Source organism: Somniosus microcephalus, chromosome 32 (genome assembly GCF_052327205.1).
Source record: "Somniosus microcephalus isolate GS21.2 chromosome 32, FLI_Smic_1.0, whole genome shotgun sequence".
In the NCBI taxonomy this organism is placed as follows: domain Eukaryota; kingdom Metazoa; phylum Chordata; class Chondrichthyes; order Squaliformes; family Somniosidae; genus Somniosus; species Somniosus microcephalus.
Window position 1 is genome coordinate 17,007,691 of NC_141018.1, and position 20,675 is coordinate 17,028,365.

The following is a 20,675-nucleotide window of genomic DNA, read 5'->3' on the forward strand; positions in this document are numbered from 1 at the left end:
AGCCGACTGTCAACAAGAGCAGACGTCGATGACGAAGTCCAACACCGCCTTCAGTGTGCTAGTGCAGCCTTCGGTCACCTGAGGAAGAGAGTGTTTGAAGACCAGGACCTCAAACCCGGCACTAAGCTCATGGTCTACAGAGCAGTAGTGATACCCGCCCTGTTTTATGCCTGAGAGACATGGACCATGTACAGCAGGCACCTCAAAGCACTGGAGAGGTACCACCAACGCTGCCTCCACAAGATCCTGCAAATCCATTGGCAGGATAGGCGCACCAACGTCAGTGTTCTCGCTCAGGCCAGCATCGAAGCTTTGACCACGCTCGATCAGCTCCGATGGACGGGTCACATCGTCCGGATACCCGATACGAGACTCCCAAAACAAGCGCTCTACTCGGAGCTCCGGCACGGCAAGAGAGCCCCAGGTGGGCAGAGGAAACGCTTCAAGGACACCCTCAAAGCCTCCTTGGAAAAAGTGTAACATCCCCACCAACACCTGGGAATCCCTGGCCCAAGACCGCACAAAGTGGAGGAGAAGCATCTGGGAAGGCGCCGAACACCTCGAGCCTCTTCACCGGGAGCAAGCGAAGGCAGCACAAGGAGCGCACTTCAACCCAAGCACCCCTTCAACCACCGTCTGCCCCACCTGTGACAGAGACTGTAGGTCCCGCATTGGACTCATCAGTCACATGCGAACTCATTTTTAATATGAAAGCAAATCATCATCGGTTCCGAGGGAGTGCCTAAGAAGAAGATTGTGAAGTGAAAAGTGTTGCAAGAGAGACAAAAGCAAGGAGAAAGAATCATAGGAATGTTTGGCAAATACTGACTTCATCACCGGGATATTTCCTCTACAATGGTTCAGTTCTGCATTCGAATAAGTCGATATGTATTGGCTTCGAGCCGAATCCCATCAATCAGATGTAGAAAGGCCAAAGTTTTGCATCTTCCATCCTATGAGCTGTTTAATTTGTGCCTAACAGAGGATTTAGTACTGGTCGCGTGCCATAGGGTTTGGCACCCGAGTGTGGAAGCCTCCTAATTGAGTGCCATAGTGGGACTAAAGTAAGCTCGGGAATCCACAAAAGCAAAATACTGCGGATGCTGGAAATCTGAAACAAAAAAGAGTATTTCCAGCATTTTCTGTCTTTGTCCCAAGAATCTACAGTTACCAATGCAGTATTAACCGATGCTTCTATTCCTGTCTCTGTTGAGAGTTTCTTTTTTTTTATTTGCACATTTTGGTTGTCATGGTTACTAACACAAGCTGCGGAGCATGTGGTAGCAATGCAAAGTGATCTATTCACACGTCCGTAATTTTATTTTCATTGACGAGAAGTGCCAGTCGTAACCGAACATAACGTAAACTAGAGTGGCGTGTAACAGAGCCTGAGCTCTCAGCTACGTTGGCATCTGCCCCTGCACAAATCACATCATCTCATTGTCGATCAGTCACGTTGTCGGTAGCTGTGAAGAAGTCTGTGATCCAGTCGATCAGTGTCCTTCTTGGCTGAAGACTGTGTCCTGTCAAATGACCTACGCTACCCCAGAAAACCCCCCCCCCCCACAGGTTCCATTTGTAGTGTGCCGCATCATGGAATGGCAGGAGGCAGGTTATACCCGCGACTGCCCACACAGCAGGATTGCCAGCTGTACCATTGTGGGAGTAGTGAGACACGGCAAAGGAAGGTATTTCCTCGGAGAGCAACCAACGACTAGTCGGCACCTGCTCTCTCACACCTCCCAGAAGCTGATTTTCGAGCTGCAGTGGTCTAAGGGAAGCCTGCTTGGTGCAAGAGGATTATAGGGTGAAAAGAAAGAACCGAGTTTAAAATAAAACTTCCCTTGTAGCCTGGAGTCCGACCTGGTTAATTTGTAAACAATGAGAGAATCTCAATGTTGCATATTAAAAATCTGGACTGGCAAGAAATTAATGCAGTTTCATTCTTCAGCTGATACTTAATCTAGATTGCATAAAATATTACAACATAGTGGCAAAAGGATCTTTTATTATCTTCTGACTCTGTCAAAGGAGTATCAGCACAGGTAATGTTTCTTTTGTTCTGTTCTTCTCTCCCACGTGGCAGCTGTCCTTCATTCCGCCAGCGCAATTTACACTTCATCTAGAGCCATCCTTTGTTTCTTAACCTGTCCCAGTACCATCTCCTTTTGCCTTGAATGTCTCTTAATCTCTCCTGCCTTCCATCCTATCACAGGCCTTCCCTTTGGTTCTTTCATCCCCTCCCCCATTTCCCAGCCCCTACACTTGCTTAAAAATCTGTTCCATTTCCTGCTTTTTTCCAGTTCTGACGAAAGGTCATCGACCTGAAACATTGACTCTGTTTCTCTCTTCACAGGTGCTTCCTGACCTGCTGAGTTTCTCCAGCATCTTCGGTTTTTATTTCAGATTTCCCGCATCTGCAGTTTTTTTTTGTATTAATGTTTCAATAACAGTTATTGAAGGGCCAATTATTGCAGGTCTTGGATCTTTCCTGTCTTACTGTAACTCAGGTTCTTCAGTTGCTGAAGTGCTGCACAGCTGTTTAAAGTGACAATGAGCGAAGCCCAGGCTGTTGAATGTACGGTAAATAACTAGTTGGTGGCACATTCTTCCACAAGTGATAGATCATCGTCCCTGTAAATTGTGCAAATGAACAAACTTTTTAAAAGGTCCCAGTGTCTTGTGCCTCTCTCTTCCCCCAGTGAACTGGCATGGGGCGCTGATTGTAACACCAGTTGGTTACAGTGCGTTTAACAGCACGCGCTTGGCTCACTAAAACTTCGAACAGCTGAGATGCTTTGGGGGCTCCGAGATTTGAACACAGAAAACTGGAAGCTCAGAGGATCGAGACTGGGGAATCTGCCCTCCCCCTGCAGCAACAGTCTGATGCGTTTATATTTTGCGCCAACTAATTTCATCCAGTTTCAGGAGCACAGTGCGCCTGCTCTGTCAACAACTACAACAACTTGTATTTATATAGCGCCTTTAACGTAGTATAACATCTCCAAGGCGCTTCACAGGAGCGCTATCAAACAACATTTGAGACAGAGCCACTCAAGGACGTGTTAGGACAGGTGACCAAATGCTTGGTCAAAGAGGTAGGTTTTAAGCAGCATCTTAAAGGAGGTAGAGATGCGTAGAAGTTTAGGGAGGGAATTCCAGAGCCTATCGGGGTTGCGTAAGAGGCCAGAATTGGAGGAGCGCAGAGATCTTGGTGGGTTGTAGGGCTGGAGGAGGTTACAGAGATCAAGAGGGGCGAAGCCATGGAGGGATTCGAAAATGAGAAGTTTAAAATCAAGACATTGCCAGGCCAGGAGCCAATGTAGGTCAGCGAGCACAGGGGTTATGGGTGATCGAAACTTGGTACGAGTTAGGATACGGACACCAGAGTTTTGCATGTCTTCCCACTTTTACATTGAGATTGGGGAGCCAGTCTCCACAGATTCCACTTTCCTACAAAGGCTAACTGAGATCAAGCATTGCACCAGCGTCCCGCATTTACACCCGCGTAAAACCGGCTTCCTTGTCCCTACGGCCGGATCGTGGGCCCACGATTTAGTCAGCCTATGATCTGGAACCTGAGCTTGTTTACACTGTGGACTGCAGCCAAGGAAGGAGCACCAGGACTATGGAATCAGCTGCACTCCTATGTTATGAAAGCAACTTGTGACGTCCACAAAAAGTCTTCAAACAATGGCAACTGTTGACGTTCAGCACTGTGATTGTGTGCAACTAGGTCACATTACTGGGTGATGATAATTGGCTTTTGTATTGGACAATGACGGTGGTTGATTCAATTCAGCTTTTCGAAGCATTCAGGTTAACCATGAGAAAAGCAGTAGGACGGGTTAGCAATGAAGAAGAGAATTCCAGATCCTCTGATTTCCGGACTGGTGTTACATGAATTAGGGGTCTGACTGTGTATATTTTTTTCCCATTTTTAACCCATTCACAACAGATTCCCATTGCCTGAACCGGCCTTACATATATTGTGGTACAGATGTGAAATTATTGCCGGTTTTTCTGAGGACCTCGTGCATGACACTATTGTGCAGGTATTACCCAGTGAAAGCTTTGTAGTTGGAGCAAATGTCAGCAGTTTACGTGAACAGGTACTTTCTAAACCGTGTTGGTCCAAAGAGACTTGTGGATCCAGGAACATAGATCATTAAGAAGGATATACTTGCCATAGAGGGAGCGCAACGAAGGTTCACCAGACTGGTTCTTGGGATGGGGGGATTGTCCTATGAGGAGAGATTGAGTAGACTAGGCCTATATTCCCTAGAGTTTAGAAGAATGAGAGGTGATCTCATTGAAACATACAAAATTCTTCCAGGGCTTGACAGGGTAGATACAGGGAGGATGTTTCCCCTGGCTGGGGAGTCTAGAGCCAGGGGTCACAGTCTCAGAATAAGGGGTCAGCCATTTAGGACTGAGATGAGGAGAAATTTCTTCACTCAGAGGGTGGTGAATCTTTGGAATTCTCTACCCCAGAGGGCTGTGGAGGCTCAGTCAATAGATTTTTGAATATTAAGGCATATGGGGGTAGTGCAGGAAAGTGGAGATGAGGTAGAAGATCAGCCATGATCTTATTGAATGGCGGAGCAGGCTCGAATGGCCTACTCCTGCTCCTATTTCTTATGTTCTTAAGCGGTTATGAACCGGTACAGAAAATAATCAAAAAGGCTAATGGGATGCTGGCCTTTCTATCTGGAGGACTAGAGTACAAGGGGGTAGAAGTTATGCTGCAGCTGTACAAAGCCCTGGTTAGACCACACCTGGAGCACTGTGAGCAGTTCTGGGCACCACACCTTGGGAAGGATATATCGGCTTTGAAGGGAGTGCAGCGTAGGTTTACCAGAATGATATCTGGACTTCCAGGAATTAAATTACAAGGAAATATTACACAAACTAGGGTTGTATTGCCTGGAATTTAGAAGGTTATGGGTGATCTGATTGAAGTTTTTGAGATATTTAGGGGAGCTGATGGGGTATATAGAGAGAAACTATTTCTGCTGTTTGGGGATTCTAGGACTAGCGGGTATAGTCTAAAAATTAGAGCCAGACCTTTTTCAGGAGTGAAATTAGGAAACACTTCTGCACAAAGGGTGGTAGAAGTTTGTAACTCTCTTCCGGAAATGGCAATTGATGCTTGATCAAACATTAATTTTAAATCCGAGATTGATAAATTGTTATTAACCGAAGGTATTAAAGGATATGGGACAAAGGTGGGTAGATGGAGTTAGGTGGCAGATCAGCCATGATCTCATTGAATGGTGGAACAGGCTCGCGGGGCTGAATGGCCTCCTCCTGTTCCTGTTACACGGTTTCTGGGTGGAGTGAGGAGCATAAATATCAGTATTGTGATGCATAAGGCAATGTAACTTGTGTGACAGGCTGGATGGACCCAGTAGGTCTTTTCCTTTCTGCCATTTCTTTGTATGTTCATAGTTAGTAAAATGAGCATCATCCGTTAAATAAACTTTTCAATCTGTGTGCTGTGGAGATTTAAAACTTGCTGTGTTGGGGGGCGGGGGAGGGGAGAGAGATGAGGGGTGAGGATTTTTTTTTACAGGTGTGGCAATATACATTCAGCAACCCAGAGGAAGGCACTTGCTAGTTAAAGGAGCACTGTTGTTTTTTGAGGGGACAGAAACTTTGACAGTAATGGATGTCAGAAACTATTAATAGTTTGAGGATGCTTTCCACAAGGGAACCCTGCAGTCAACAGTTCCTCCCAAACAATACCGATTTACGTAAGTAACTTATCTGTGGTGGAGGAGCCCAAATCATCGCTCCCTGATACAAGCCCTGCGCAAAATCAGACATCCGTTGGATTTGGAAGCGGCATAAATTGCTGTTTACTTTTAGTCTGATTTTGTCACTGGGAAGCGATGGCTCCAGAGAGATCCTGGCACAAAGGGAAGTTACTTTACATCACTGTTTCCGTGTTGTAAACAAACACTTCAGTGTGTTTACACAGCACTGATCGAACCCGTTAACCTAAAACTATTTTTACATTTTTTTTTGCAAGCACATTCTCGTTTTATATTCTCACTGCTGGAACCCGACAGGAGTCGTTATTTTTCGGGCAAGTTTCAAGCTGACACAGATGAGGAGGTTCAGCTTTGACCGCCGCGATGTGATCAGCGATGCCAACTTGTCCTGTGTATTTAATGTGCAGACTCCTAAGCTTCTCAGTAAAATCCAGCTGTCTGAAGTTTGAGTTTGGAAGCTTGAATTATAGTAGGACCAGTATGTGTTTCTGACATTTCCTTGTTAATGTGTGCACATTTTCTGCTGTAGAGTGCAGAATATCATTCCCTTGCAACACTTTTTAGATATATTCTCCCATTCCTTCTATTTGCCATGCACTGTAGCTCAATAAAAGAAGCTGATGGGAACATGATTTCCCACCCTCCACCTCTGTATTGGTACATGCACCCTGAAGGTACAATAGGACTTGACCCTTTGCCTGAAGAAAATTTCACACATGGTAAACTTCAAAGACCTGTAGTTTCAGAAAGTATTAGCTGATCCGAGTAATTCAAAGAGGCAAAAGTTGTGAGAAATCGGAGTGGGTTGCCTGGACAGGGAAATGTTTTTTTTTTGTGGTTTTTATTCAGCAAGTCTGCCTGATCTCCTGTCTCCCTAAATACAGTCATAAGGCAAGTTAAACAGGTCGTGTCTCACCACAAGTGGAATAAATCCATCCCAACCTGTTTTCTGTTCTCGTAGACTGTTATGCAATGGTGGCGTGATTTTTGTTTGCCGTCTGTGTTTGGGTTCTCTGTATCGCTCTGTGAGGAGAAAAGAATGACATTTCTTGGTATAAAAAGGAGAGCAAGATGATTGTGAGGCAGCAAATTGACTTTGAAATGAGGGGAATGTGCATATTGGATGTGAGAAATGTGGGTTGACTGAAGTTTGTGTTGGCCTTTCAGAATGAGGGAAGAGAGAAGATGCTGGACTAGAATCAACTTTCCTTGGCTTGCCTTTGAGCAGTTGGGTGCCTTAAAATGGGGATTTTTTTTGTTATTGTTGGTTTTATGGTGGCTGGAATATACTGGAACTGGGGGTACGATTTTTGTACCCTGTGTTTTACTATTTTAGAATTACTTGTAAAATGAGTTTGTTTTTCCCTCTTGGTGCATAGTTAGTTTATTTATCTTTGGGCCGGAATTTTCTGTACAAATAGAATCGTAGAATGATGCATAGAAACATAGAAGATAGGGGCAGGAGTAGGCCATTCGGCCCCTCGAGCCTGCTCCGCCATTTAATGAGATCATGGCTGATCATCCAAATTCAGTACCCTGTCCCTGCTTTTCCCCATATCCCTTGATCCTTTTAGCCTTAAGAAATATATCTAGCTCCTTCTTGAATATATTTAATGAATTGGCCTCAACTGCCTTCTGTGATAGAGAATTCCACAGGTTCACCACTCTCTGGGTGAAGAAATTCCTCCTCATCTCTGTCCTAAAATGCTTACCCCTTATCCTTAGACTGTGACCCCTGGTTCTGGACTCCCCCGCCATCGGGAACATCCTTCCTGCATCTAGTCTGTCTAGTCCTGTTAGAATTTTATAAGTTTCAATGAGATCCCCTCTCATTCTTCTAAACTCCAGCGAATATAAGCCCAATCGACCCAATCTCTCCTCATACGTCATTCCTGCAGCACAGGTGGAGGCCATTTGGCCCATCATGCCTGTGCCAACTCTTTGGATGCACCATCCAATTGGTACCACTTCCCAGCTCTTTCCTCATAGCCCTGTAACAAAAAATTCCCTTCAAGTATTTACCCAGTTCCCTTTTGAAAGTTGAATCTGCTTCCACCGCCCTTTCAGGCAGCGCGTTTCAGATACTTTCTAAGTTTAAGTATTAGGCAGTTGAGGCAGAGGCATTCCTCGTTTGGGTCAAGAGATGATATTTTTTCTTTATACCATAGAAAGTTACGGCACAGAAGGAGGCCATTTGGCCCATCGTGTCTGTGCCGGCCGAAAAAGAGCTATCCAGCCTAATCTCACTTTCCAGCTCTTGGTCCGTAGCCTTGGTCGGTTACAGCACTTTAAGTGCGTATCCAAGTACTTTTTAAATGCGCACAGTTTGTTGGTATGTATTCAATATGTGCTGGAATAATTTGAGCTGGAGGTTCAATGCAGTTCTATACTTGCTGTGTGGTTGCACTGTGGTTACTATGTGTTTAGTAATCTTGGAAACTGAATAATTAGGTAGCACAGTGTGGTGTGAGCTCACGACTGTTTGTAGTAGCAATTGTGGTCATATGTAGCGTTCTGGGCGGTGCTGTTTGGTGGTTCATGTCCCAGGATGTTGTGATGCATCTCGCTTTGCTTTTATATAAAGGAAAGTTGTTGCTGCTAGATCCCGGGTACCGCAATCAAAAGCATCGACCTTGTTCCTACGAATGGACTGTATGTAAAAAGGTTTCTTTTTCATATTAATCCATATTGAGCTTTACTGAGAGTAAAGTGATCATCTTAGAATGCACGTTGGTTGATTGGGGAGAAATAATTCACAGGGGTGGGGAAAAAGGAACTTGCATTGATATAGCATCCCAAAGTGCATCACAGTCGATTAATTACCTTTGAAGTGTAGTCACTTGTTTTGTAGGCAAACCCAGCAGCCAGTTTGTGCACAGCAAGGTCCCTGCTCTTCATTGAATAGTTCCATGGGATCTTTTACGTCCACCTGAACAGACAGACGTAAAAGTCAGTTTCACGTCTCATCCAAAAGGCATGACCTCTGCCTGTGCAACGCTCCCTCAATACTGCACTGAAGTGTTGGCCTAGATTATGTGCCCAAGTCGTCCAGTGGGGCTTGAACCCATAGTCATCTAATTCAGACACAATAGTGCTACCACTGAGCCAAGCTGAGGCTGAGGAGGGGACGAGACAGACTAAGAAGAATCGTTCTTAGATGCCACAGTGTACATTAATAAATGCCAGTATTGTCTTGGCTGTATTTAGTTTGCAGATTCCAGGTTGCCTGGGTTTGGTGTGGCTGCTTTTAGGGGAAATGACACGCTCATGGTGTTCTCTAGTATTGTAACGCGCTTTCATAAGCAATGTAGTATTCCAGTTCTGCATAGGTCACTGGGTTTGTTTGCACGTTGTTCCTGAAGATGTTGATTATCCCAACTGAACCCAACGAGTACAGCTCATTTAATAAGAAAGAATGAGGAATAGACGTAAATTTAAATTACTGAAAAGTAAATGCAAAAAGGATCTTAGAAAAAAAATTATTCAATGAAGGAATGTTTGGAATAATTACCAGGTGAGATAGTTGGGGGTGATGTTGGATTGCGTGGGTTAGATAAGGCCATCCAAACTTTGGTCCAGGGCTGTATCTGGCCCTCGAGCTCTGGTAATCTGGCTCTCAATGTCTAAATAACTCCCTTCTATTTAAGTTTATATTTCTTACGGTCGCCTGTCACTTTAATTCTCCGCTCCACTCCCACTCTGACCTCTCCATCCTCGGTTTCTTACACTGTTCCAATGAAGCTCGAGGAACAGCACCTCATCTTTCGACTCGGCACTTTACAACCTTCTGGACTCGACATCAAGTTCAACAATTTCAGACCATAACCTCTGCCCCTATTTTTTTTCACGTGGCAACTGTTGATGATTCTGCCAGTGCCTTTTACACTTCATCTAGACTCATCTTTTGTTTCTTAACTTGTCCCATTACCATCTCCTTTTGCCTCGCACCATCTCTTAATCTCTCCTGCCTTCCAGCCAATCACAGACCTTCCCTTTTGTTCTTTCCTCCCTTTCCCTCTTTCCCTGCCCCTACACTTGCTTAAAAACCTGTTCCATCACCAGCTTTTTCCAGTTCTGACGAAGGGTCATCGACCTGAACCGTTAACTCTGTTTCTCTCGCCACAGATGCTGCCTGACCGGCTGAGTATTTCCAGCATTTTCTGTTTTTTGTTTTTTATATTTCTTACTGTTTGGCTGGTCCTGGTTGAATTTTTGTTGGGGGCCTGGAGATTTGTAAAGGATGGTGTTGGCTCATGGGTGATTCAACCCTAAATCAGAACACTAAGACCTGTTAGTATCAGCATCTTGAGATATGCAAATTATTGGAGCATAGCTGTCAGCTTTATATGTGGTTCCCCGCAGCTTGTAGTATGCATCTATCTGGCCAGCAGAGACTGAAAGCTTGGACATCCCCGAGTTGCAGTACAGGTAGACTATCCTTTATCCGAAAACCTCGGGACCAGCCGTGTTTCAGTTTTAGGAAAATTTCGGATTTTGGAAGGTGCGCGAAAACACTTCGGTTTTCAGAGTAATTCGGTTTGCGGGAGTGCGGATAAAGGATGCACTATCCCTTATCCGAAAGGGTCGTGGTCGGCGGGGGGTCGTGGGTGGGGGTCGGCGGGGGTCGGGTTCGGCCGGGGGGTCGGGGGCGGGGGTCGGGGTCGTGCGCACGACTTACGCTGAGCGATTTCGGTTTTCAGAAGTCATGCTTTGCGCCACTTTCGGCTTTCAGAGGTTTTCTGGTTTCGGATGTGCGGATAAAGGCTGGTACACTTACGCTGAGCGATTTCGGTTTTCAGAAGTGCGGAAAAATGCTACACTATCCCTTATCCGGCTAGGCCTGTAAGTCGTGCGCCACTCTGGTCATGTCGTGCGCACGACTTACGCTGACCGAAAAAACCTTCGGTTTTTAGAGGGTTTCGGTTTTCGGAAGTCCGGATAAAGGGTAGTCTACCTGTACTAGTAGGTCAAGCTCAGATGAGCTGAATAGCCTTTTCCCTTCATTGACTTTCTCTTGTGTTTAGTTCCTCTGTGATTCTACTGGGAGCAGGAGGGAGGGTAGCTTTCAGGGTATGGCAGGCCCGTGTTACAAAACACTGCGTCCCTGGACTTAACTTGAGCACTGCTATAGCAAATCCAATAGCTGGCAAAATAGAACTGACACTAGCCTGTAAATATAACTCTTTATTTTTGTATCTGGAGATTGATTGACCTTGGCCCATAATTTGTAAGATTAGTCTAGTTTTTAAATGAAAAGAAAAGAAAGACTTGCATTTCTGTAGCGCCTTTCACTACCAGCGGACATCCTAAAGCGCTTTACAGCCAATGAAGCACTTTTGAAGTGTAGTCCCTGTTGTAATGTGAGAAACACGGCAGTTAATTTGTGCACAGCAAGCTCCCACAAACAGCAATGTGATAATGACCAGATAATCTGTTTTTAGTGATGTTGGTTGAGGGATAAATACTGTCCGGGACACTGGGGATAACTCCCCTGCTCTTCTTCGAAATAGTGGCCATGGGATCTTTTACGTCCACCTGAGAGAGCAGACGGGGCCTCGGTTTAACGTCTCATCCGAAAGACGGCACCTCCAACAGTGCAGCACTCCCTCAGCACGACACTGGAGTGTCAGCCTAGGTTTTTGTGTTCAAGTCTGGAGTGGAACTTGAACCCACAACCTTCTGACTCGGAGGCGAGAGCGCTACCCACTGAGCCACAGCTGACACTCTGCTCTTTAGATTGTGGTGGTTGTTTTTTTTTCAGTCAACTGGGTTTCTAATGCACAGAAAACCCATCAGCAACAACAGGTTACATTTATATAGTGCCTTAAATGTAGTAAAACGTCCCAAGGTGCTTCACTGGAGCATTATCAAACAAACATTGACCATATTCAAGAGGCCCTAAATCGGACTACTGGGAAATCTACACCCACCTGTAGGGTTTCTGTTTGCTTGATATGCAGTGCACAGACTCTGCCAATAGGGGCGTATCCCACTTACCCAAGACAGGATAGCTTAGATATGGGTTGGCAGAGCCAATGCTTAGGAACTTCCAAGTACCAGGAAACTTTGTGATATCCAGCACCGACGGGACCGAGCTGTTGCCGATCTATCAAAACTGCTGGACATACAAAGTTAATGTTGAAGCATACGGAGGTTTTCATCTCCGTATCGGACAACAAACACTGTTGCTTAGCAACAGCTTGTAAACAGTCGGCCCGTACCTTGGAAGCGTCTCTGTAGCTTAGCAACAGCTTCAGAGAGACTTTCCAGAGCCTGACTGTTGGGGGAAAAAAAAGCCACGAGAAGAAAAAAAACCTAACAAAATGGCTCCTGATTTCTGCCGGTAGATCGAGGTTTCCGGATAAACCAAAGTTTCCTGTATACATAGAGATGCTGCTGGCCTTTAACCAGTTTATTAATACAGAGCATTGATTAGATGACTGCCGCTTGCCCAGGTTGGAGAACCCTACCTTTTAGTCTATAACCGAGTAGCCCCCAGTGATGGGTCTATCCCTTCAGGGCTCCTTAGTGAGGCAGGCTAGCTGGTCAGCAGTGTTCTGCCTGGTTTGGGTATCAGTTACTGAGTCTAACATGGAAAGCTGATATCATGGGTTCTGCGCATCAGTTGTTAGGCATGTCACCTTGGAACTTCAAAGAGACCCATCCCCAACCCATAAGGAGCAAGATCAAGGCCACAGGTTTTACAAGTGAAAATCAGTTTAACATTGTAATGACTGTAAAACACAGGGCCAGTTCGGAACAGCTCTCTGATTTGGCACAAATGCCGTCCCAATAACATGGTACCTATAAAATGGAGATGTGTCCCTTCAGCTTTGAGGATCTAGATTGATAGGTGGTGACACTTGGAGTCAATGTGACTCACTGTCCTGCCAGAGGAATTGCATAAACCTCTAGGGTAAGCAAAATATTCCAAGAATTGCACCAAAAAATAAGCTGCTGAATGTTCCCCGTGAAATATTTAGCTCATTCATTCACACAGTTACTGAGTAGGAGCAGCAAGAGTCCAGTTTAATTTTTTTTTTTAATTCAGCCTTGAATAAGGAAGCCTCGTGCTCATGTGAGACTTCCACGGCCTCCTAATGCAAAACACGGAATGTCTAATCATATTCTACAATGGCCGGGCATTTCTCCAGAGTAGGGGGGAATAATCGTTTGCCTCCAACTTGCTGTAACGTGCTTTCTAGTGTCTGGCTCAGAGAGCCACTGGTAGTGATCAGAGTGGGGCGCTCTTACTTAGAGCAGGCCTGTAATCTAGGAGATGGTAGGGAGTGGAAAATGGAGGGGGATTCGCTACCCTTGCAAGAAGATGGTGATTTTTCTCTAACGGTGTCTTTCCTTTGCACATAGACAGCCATACAACCAGCAGAAGAATCGATATGGGGACGTACTGTGCTTGGACCAAACTAGAGTGAAGTTGAAGTCCCTCAATCACGACGAGGTAAGAGACAAAGGTTTCTAAAGCCAAAGGGCTGAAACACCACTTGATTCTAGATTGTGGTGGAGTGAGACTGCCTTGGACCTAAGCTCTGGAAATCCCTCCCTAAACCTCTCCGCCTCTCGACCTCTCTCTCTCTCCTCCTTTATGATGCTCTTTAAAACCTAGATCTTCAACCAAGCTTTTGGTCATCTGCCCTGATATGTCCTTCTGTGACTCGGTATCAAAAATGTTTTTATTGATATCGCTCTTGTTAAGAGCCTTGGGACGTTTTGCTGTGTTAAATGCGCTCTGTAAATGTAAGTTGTTGTTGGAAGTGGGTTTGCCTTTTATATTTTCTCTCATCCTGCCCGCTCTTTCCTTCCAAACTTTGTCTGGCGGATGGCCAGGGCTCAGCTGTCTTGCTCACCGCTCGGACCAGCTGCCAGGCTTTGCTCTGCAGTGGTAGTTCTTTTATTTCCCGGCCTTGTCACTGCAGGCAAGTGAAACTCTCCCCAACTGAGCTCAGATGAGACTGCGATCGAAACACCTGACACCCCTCTCTGAAAACTTGGTGTTCTTGGCAGCTTTCAGCACATTGCACGTCTCGCTGCCTGCGATACCCGTGGAAAAATACCAACGGAAATCAAATCAGTGGTGTGACAATACAGCGACAGTGACCTCGCAAGATGGTTTTAATTAACTTTCATGGACTACAAGGAAACCTTCCTTTAGTCTAAATGAAAACTTTATACAAGTGTTTGTTTAGGGTTGGAATGTGTTATGACTACCAGTGAAACACAATGTGTACATCAGCGCGTCAGATTGCTGGACAACCGGAGAGATTTATCGAAGCACGACCCAGCCTTTTGCCTGTAATTGGGACTTGTAGGGCAAGTAGTGAACTGTACAGAGCAACGAGAACACTTGGGGATTCTCTGTGTTCTCGAGACCGATTAAACGAGAGCAGGTGTTCTTTTATTCAGTGTTGGAATCCCTGTCCGAGTACTCAAAAGACCAGCTGGAACTTGGGAGTTACTGTCTTGCATTAATGAGATTTTCTGTGAGGGGCTGGTATTTAAAAAATTTTTTTTTTTTTAAATACACCTCTTGATGTCGTCTAAAGGCAGAACATGCATTTATTAGCAGCCCATAAAGTCACTGAGGGCATCCCAAAGTGTCTCTCTCGCAGTGAATTGCTTTTAAAGTCGCAGCCACTGTTGCTATGTAGGCAAGTGCAGCAGTTGTTTAAGATCCCATAAGCAGCCAGTGAAATGAATGACAAAATACTGCGGATGCTGGAAATCTGAAATAAAAACAGTAAATGCTGGAAACCCGCAGCAGGTCAGACAGCATCTGTGGAAAGAGAAACACAATTGATGTGTCAGGTCGATGACCTTTCATCAGAACGGTCAGAGGGTTCTGACGCAAGCTCGTCGACTTGAAACGTTGACTCTGTTTCCCTTTTCCTGGTCGCCGGCAGATTGAGTGAGTGTTGAACCGGCCTGTGCCGATTCTCCCCAACAACGGGCATCGCAGGTGGCCAGAAAATGAAAGTCATGATAATGAGTTAAACCTGAGCCCTGTCCAACAACAACTTGCATCTATATAGCGCCTTTAACATAGTAAAACGCCCCAAGGCCCTTCACAGGAGCGTTATCAAAAAAAAATTTGAGACCGAACCACTTGGAGATATGTTCATGCACTGTGAGTGACAGGATGACTGACAGACAGTGACACAACTTGACCTTAAATATGAATAGGAAGACAAGTAATGGTGAGACATGCACCTCTCAGTCACCACATAGAAATGACAGCCAGTACTGGATTTTCTTGCATTACTATATCATTACTGATGAAAACTATTTCACTGCAGGCTTTACTTTATGTAATACCAGCAGTGAAAATGCTTTCACTTCATACCTGCTAGTTTCTGATGAAATTTATTTTCCTGATCAACAACAACTTGCGTTTATATCGCGCCTTCAACGTAGTAAAATATCCCAAGGCACTTCACAGGAGTGTTACCCAACAAAATTTGACACCGAGCCACATAGAGATATTAGCTTGGTGAAAGAGCTAGGTTTTAAGGAGCATCTTAAAGGAGGAGAGAGAGGCGGAGAGGTTGAGGGAGGGAATTCCAGAGCTTGGAATTGTCCGGTGTGAAGTGGATCCAGATACTGTGTCCCAGGAGGGTTATCAAATCACCTCATTGTGTGATGCACAAGCATAGCTGATTGTTTGCTTATTGTAATGCATCAACTCCACCTTTTTGTAAATATCCGCTTGATCTTACTGGTTAAGTAAGTTCGATGGTGTGGAGATGCCGGTGTTGGACTGGGGTGGACAAATGTAAGAAGTCACACAACACCAGGTTATAGTCCAACAGTTTTATTTGAAATCACTAGCTTTCGGAGCGCTGCTCCTTCGTCAGGTGAAGTGGAGAGATGCATAAAGACACAGCTTATATAGTCAGAGAATAATGCCAGATGATTACAGGTAATCTTTCTAACTGCCATTTATCACACCTCAGCAAAGAGATAATCACAGCAATCAAAGGTGTGAATGGTGTCCAAACAGGTCAGTCAGGAAAACATTACATCAAAGAACAATGAGGTGGGGTCACAAGGGGTCAATTGTTGCAGATGCTGGGGTCTGTATGAAAAACAAAAAACAGACAAAAAAACATTTTTTTAAGTTCGAGGAACAGCAACTCATCTTTCGATTAGGCACTTTACAGCCTTCTGGACTCAACATCAAGTTCAACAATTTCAGATCATAACCCCGGCCCCTATCATACAGTATATATATTTTTTATCCACACTTTTGTTCTGTTCTTCTCCCCCACAGGGCAGCTGTCCTTCATTCCGCCAGCGCAATTCACACTTCATCTAGAGCCATCCTTTGTTTCTTAACCTGTCCCATTACCACCTCCTTTTGCCTTGAATATCTCTTAATGGCTCTCAATGTCTCTTAATCTCTCCTGCCTTCTATCCTATCACAGGCCTTCCCTTTTGTTCTTTCATCCCCTCCCCCATTTCCCAGCCCCTACACTTGCTTAAAAATCTGTTCCATTTCCTGCTTTTATCCAGTTCTGACGAAAGGTCATCGACCTGAAACGTTAACTCTTTCTCTCTTCACAGATGCTGCCTGACCTGCTGAGTTTCTCCAGCATTTTCTGTTTTTATTACTGGTTACTTGGTTGTCTTTTACTTTTTATGAGATTGTTCTTCTCTAGGTCTGTAATTTGTCTTATAATTAGGGATAGGCAATAACTGCTGGCCTTGCCAGCGACGCCCACATCCCATAAACGAATATAAAAAAAAAATTTGCTAAGATTTTACGTTGCGTTCCTCTTAAATATCCGTGTGTCAAAGAGCTCCTCTTCTCAAAGTCTAACACACTAACAGTTGCGACACAGGTTAGCAAGGCCATAACCGAAGCAAACCAAGCACTAGGGTTTATTTCTAAGCGATAGAATTGAAAAGTAGGGAAGTTATGCTAAACCTGTATCGAACCTTGGTTAGACCACACTTGGAGTACTGCGTACAATTCTGGTCACCATATTGTAAAAAGGATATAGAGGCACTGGAGAGGGTGCAAAAAAGATTTACAAGGATGATACCAGAAATGCGAGAGTGTACCTATCGGGAAAGGATGAACAGGCTGGGTCTCTTTTCTCTTGTAAAAAAGGCTGAGGGGTGACCTAATAAAATTATGAAAGGTTTTGGTATGTGGATACAGAGAGAGTGTTTCCACTTGTGGGGAAGGGCATAACTAGAGGCCATCAATATAAGATAGTCACCAAGAAATCCAATAGGGAATTCAGAAGAAACTTCTTTACCCAGAGAATGGTGAGAATGTGGAACTCGCTACCACAGGGAGTGGTTGAAGCGAATAGTATGGATGCATTTAAGGGGAGAACTAGATAAGTACATGAGGGAGAAGGGAATAGAGGGTTATGCTGATAGAGTTAGATGAGGAAAGACAGGAGGAGGCTCGAGTGGTGCATAAACACCGGCATGGACTGGTTGGGCCGAATGGCCTGTTTCCGTGCTGCATATCCTACGGAATCCTATCATGTAAATGCCAAGTAGAAGACACTTAATTCAGCTGCCTGGGTTTAAATTGTCAGCCATTCAATGTAGTTTTAGAGAGATGGGGAGCAGAGTTGTGGCGCCATCTAGCAGTATCTTGAGGGTAAAAACACCATAACACTTAACAAATTGACCATCGGGACCTTGCCCTCTACATTGAAACCAAGTGCAGCAGTAAGGGGGGGAGTATCGAGTGGGCCCTTGTACTGCTGGGTCTCCTCCCTCTTCTTTAACTTGACAAATTCCAGCAGAGTGGGGAGAATGGGTGCTGCCCTTCCATTATGACATCAATCAAAGATGGAGTGGGTTGACGTCATTCCACCAGCGATCCTGCCAGCTCTGCTGGGGCTAAGGGAACGTGCACCTGCATGGAATAGGCTTGCTTCATTAACCTCCCGCTTGGACCAAGCTTATGTTCACCCCTGCCACTCCCCCCCACCATATCTCCTATTTTTTGATCTCACCTCTGTGAAGCACTTTTAAATACTATATAAATAGAAGTTGTAATTGTATATTTTTCTTTGAAACTGAGATATTATAATAGATTAATGCATTCTAATTGCTGATATTTTGCTCAGTACATGTGGTCAGAGTCTGAAGAATCTATTTTGGTGATTGCTTGTTTAAGTGGAATGGGCAGATGAAGCCTGCCTTCCTTTGTCACTTCCTGTTGCCACCACTAGCAGGAAGCCCAGCTACCGCCTCAACCCCCCCCCAGGTTCAATCCCAGTGCTAGCTTCATACAAATGCACAATTTTGTGGCCGATTCTACATTTTTACACATTTTTCACTTGACCGATCGCGTATTGTATATACAGGAGTGTTGCATCTTTTGCCAAACCAGATTTGCTTATTAAAACTCTTGCCCACTGAACTCCATTTTACCTCAGGTTGGGAGTGAAAATTTTGTAAAACACTCCCACTTCCTGTCACGTGAAAGTTCGGTGGCTGTAACAGCAGCGGTGACGCTAGATAGAACCCAGGTGCAAAGTTTCACTGATTTACGGGAGTCCTGACTCCCCCGCCCCCCCCAGACCATACTTCAGCTAAGCCACTCCCAAACTATATCCACAAGGCCGCTACTGTCAGATTTTGCTTATGGGTTTTTTCCAAAAACGTTTGGTCACTCGCGTTGAGCAGCATCGCTTGAAAGAGAAAGGGAACGGTACCCTCATGTGGAATTAAAGTATTCCGTTGACTGAAAGTGCATCATCAGCAGTAACACACCCAAGGGGATTGGATGATTTTCTTTTAAACCACAGAAGTGAAGTCCACAGTTTGTTGGTAGAAACTCCCTTGAGTCTCCCTACTATCTAAAATAGATAAGGACAACCCATGTGGGACTATTTTTAAAGGTAAGAATAGTCTGTGTTTGGCTGGCTGAATACTAGTGGAACACCGATAGCCTGGTGCAGAACATCGATAAGAAATAAAGAACAAACTTGCATTTATATAGTGCCTTTCACATCCTCAGGCCGTCTCAAAGTGCTTCAAGCCAATTAATTACTTTTGAGGTCCATTATAATGCAGGCAAACACAGCAGAAAATTTGCAGAAGCCCCACAAATAGCAATGAGATGAACCAGTTACTCTGTTCTGGTGGTGTTGGGTCAAGGATGAATGTTGGCTGGGAGAACTCTCTGCTCCTCTTCAAATAATGTCACGGGATCCTTAACGTCCGCCTGAAAAAGGAAAAGCATCTCCTTCGATGCAGCACTCCCTCAGTACTGCACTTGGTGTCAACCTCAATTAAAGGGCTTTAAACTAAAAAAAAAAAATGGGGAGGGAGGGGGTCAGGTGAGGGGAAATTTAGAAATCTAAAGAGAAATGTCAAGGCAATAGAGCAATATAGCTATAAAAATAAGCAGGGTGTGACAGAGTTTAACGGTAGCGGTGCAGCAGAGAATAAGGTCAAAGCAGGGAATAATGGTAAAAAAATTAAATTGAAGACTCTTTATCCGAATGCACGAAGCATTCATAACAAGATAGACGAACTAGTGGCACAAATAGAGATAAATGGGTATGACCTAATAGTCATTACAGAGATGTGGTTGCAAGGTGACCAAGGTTGGGAACTAAATGTTCCAGGGTACTTGACGTTTCAAAAAGACAGGCAAAATGTAAAAAAAAATGGGGGGGGTAGCCCTGATAAAGAATGACATAAGGACAATAGAGAGACAGGATCTCGGCTCGGAAGATCAGGAAGTAGAATCAATATGGGTGAAGATAAGGAATAACAAGGGGCAGAAAACACTGGTGGGTGTAGTATATAGGCCCCCTAACAGTAACTATACCATTGGGCAGAATATTAATCAAGAAATAGTAAGCGCATGTAACAAAGATTATGCAATAATCATGGGGGACGTTAATCTTCATTTAGACTGGATAAATCAAATTTGCAAAGGTAGTCTGGAGGACGAGTTCATGGAATGCATTCGGGACAGGTTCCTAGAACAATACGACATGGAACTAACCAGGGAACAGGCTAGTTTCGATCTTGTATTGTGTAATGAGACACGGTTAATTAGCGATCTCATAGTGAAGGATCCTCTGGGGCATAGTGATCATAATAGAATAGAATTTCACATTACGTTTAAGAGTGACTTGCCTCAGTCCGAAACTAGAGTCTTAAACTTAAATAAAGCCAATTACATAGGTATGAGGGGTGAGTTGGCTAAGGTAGATTGGAAAAATAGATTAAAAGTTATGGCAGTAGATAAGCAGTGGCTAGCATTTAAAGAAATATTTAATAATTCTCAACAAAAATACATTCCATTGAGAAACAAAAACTCCACGGGAAAAATGATCCATCCGTGGCTAACTAAAGAAGTTAAGGATAGCATTAGATTGAAAGAAGAAGCTTATAATGTTGCGAAGAATAGCAGTAAGTCTGAGGATTGGGAGAGTTTCAGAAACCAGTAAAGGATGACCAAAAAATTAATGATATGGGGAAAAAATAGAATGAGAGAAAACTAGCAAGAAATATAAAAGCAGATTTTAAGAGCTTCTACAAGTATGTAAAAAGGAAGAGAGTAGCAGAAGTAAATGTTGGTCTCTTAGAGGCTGAGACAGGAGAAGTTATTATTGGGAATAAGGAAATAACAAACATTAAACAAATATTTTGTAGAAGACACAAAAAGCATTCCAAAAATGGTGGGGAACCAAGGGTCTAATGAGGGTGAGGAACTTAACGTAATTAATATAAGTAGAGAAAAAGTACTTGAAAAACTAATGGGACTAAAAGCCGACAAACCCCCTGGACCTGACTGCCTTCATCCTAGGGTTCTAAAAGAGGTGGCTGCTGAGATAGTGGACGCATTGGTTTTGATCTTCCAAAATTCCCTAGATTCTAGAATGGTCCCAGCGG

At 44.3% G+C, this 20,675-nt stretch overlaps 1 protein-coding gene across 1 annotated transcript in view; it reads left to right on the top strand.

Annotated features, from left to right (window-relative positions):
* Positions 1–20,675, top strand: part of ptpn9a (protein tyrosine phosphatase non-receptor type 9a) — an 85,529-nt gene that overhangs the window by 26,106 nt on the left and 38,748 nt on the right. Inside the window, exon 5 of the mRNA XM_085972153.1 lies at positions 13,146–13,236. Within this exon, the coding sequence (XP_085828279.1) occupies positions 13,146–13,236 (91 nt within the window). The remainder of the gene's footprint in view (positions 1–13,145; positions 13,237–20,675) is intronic.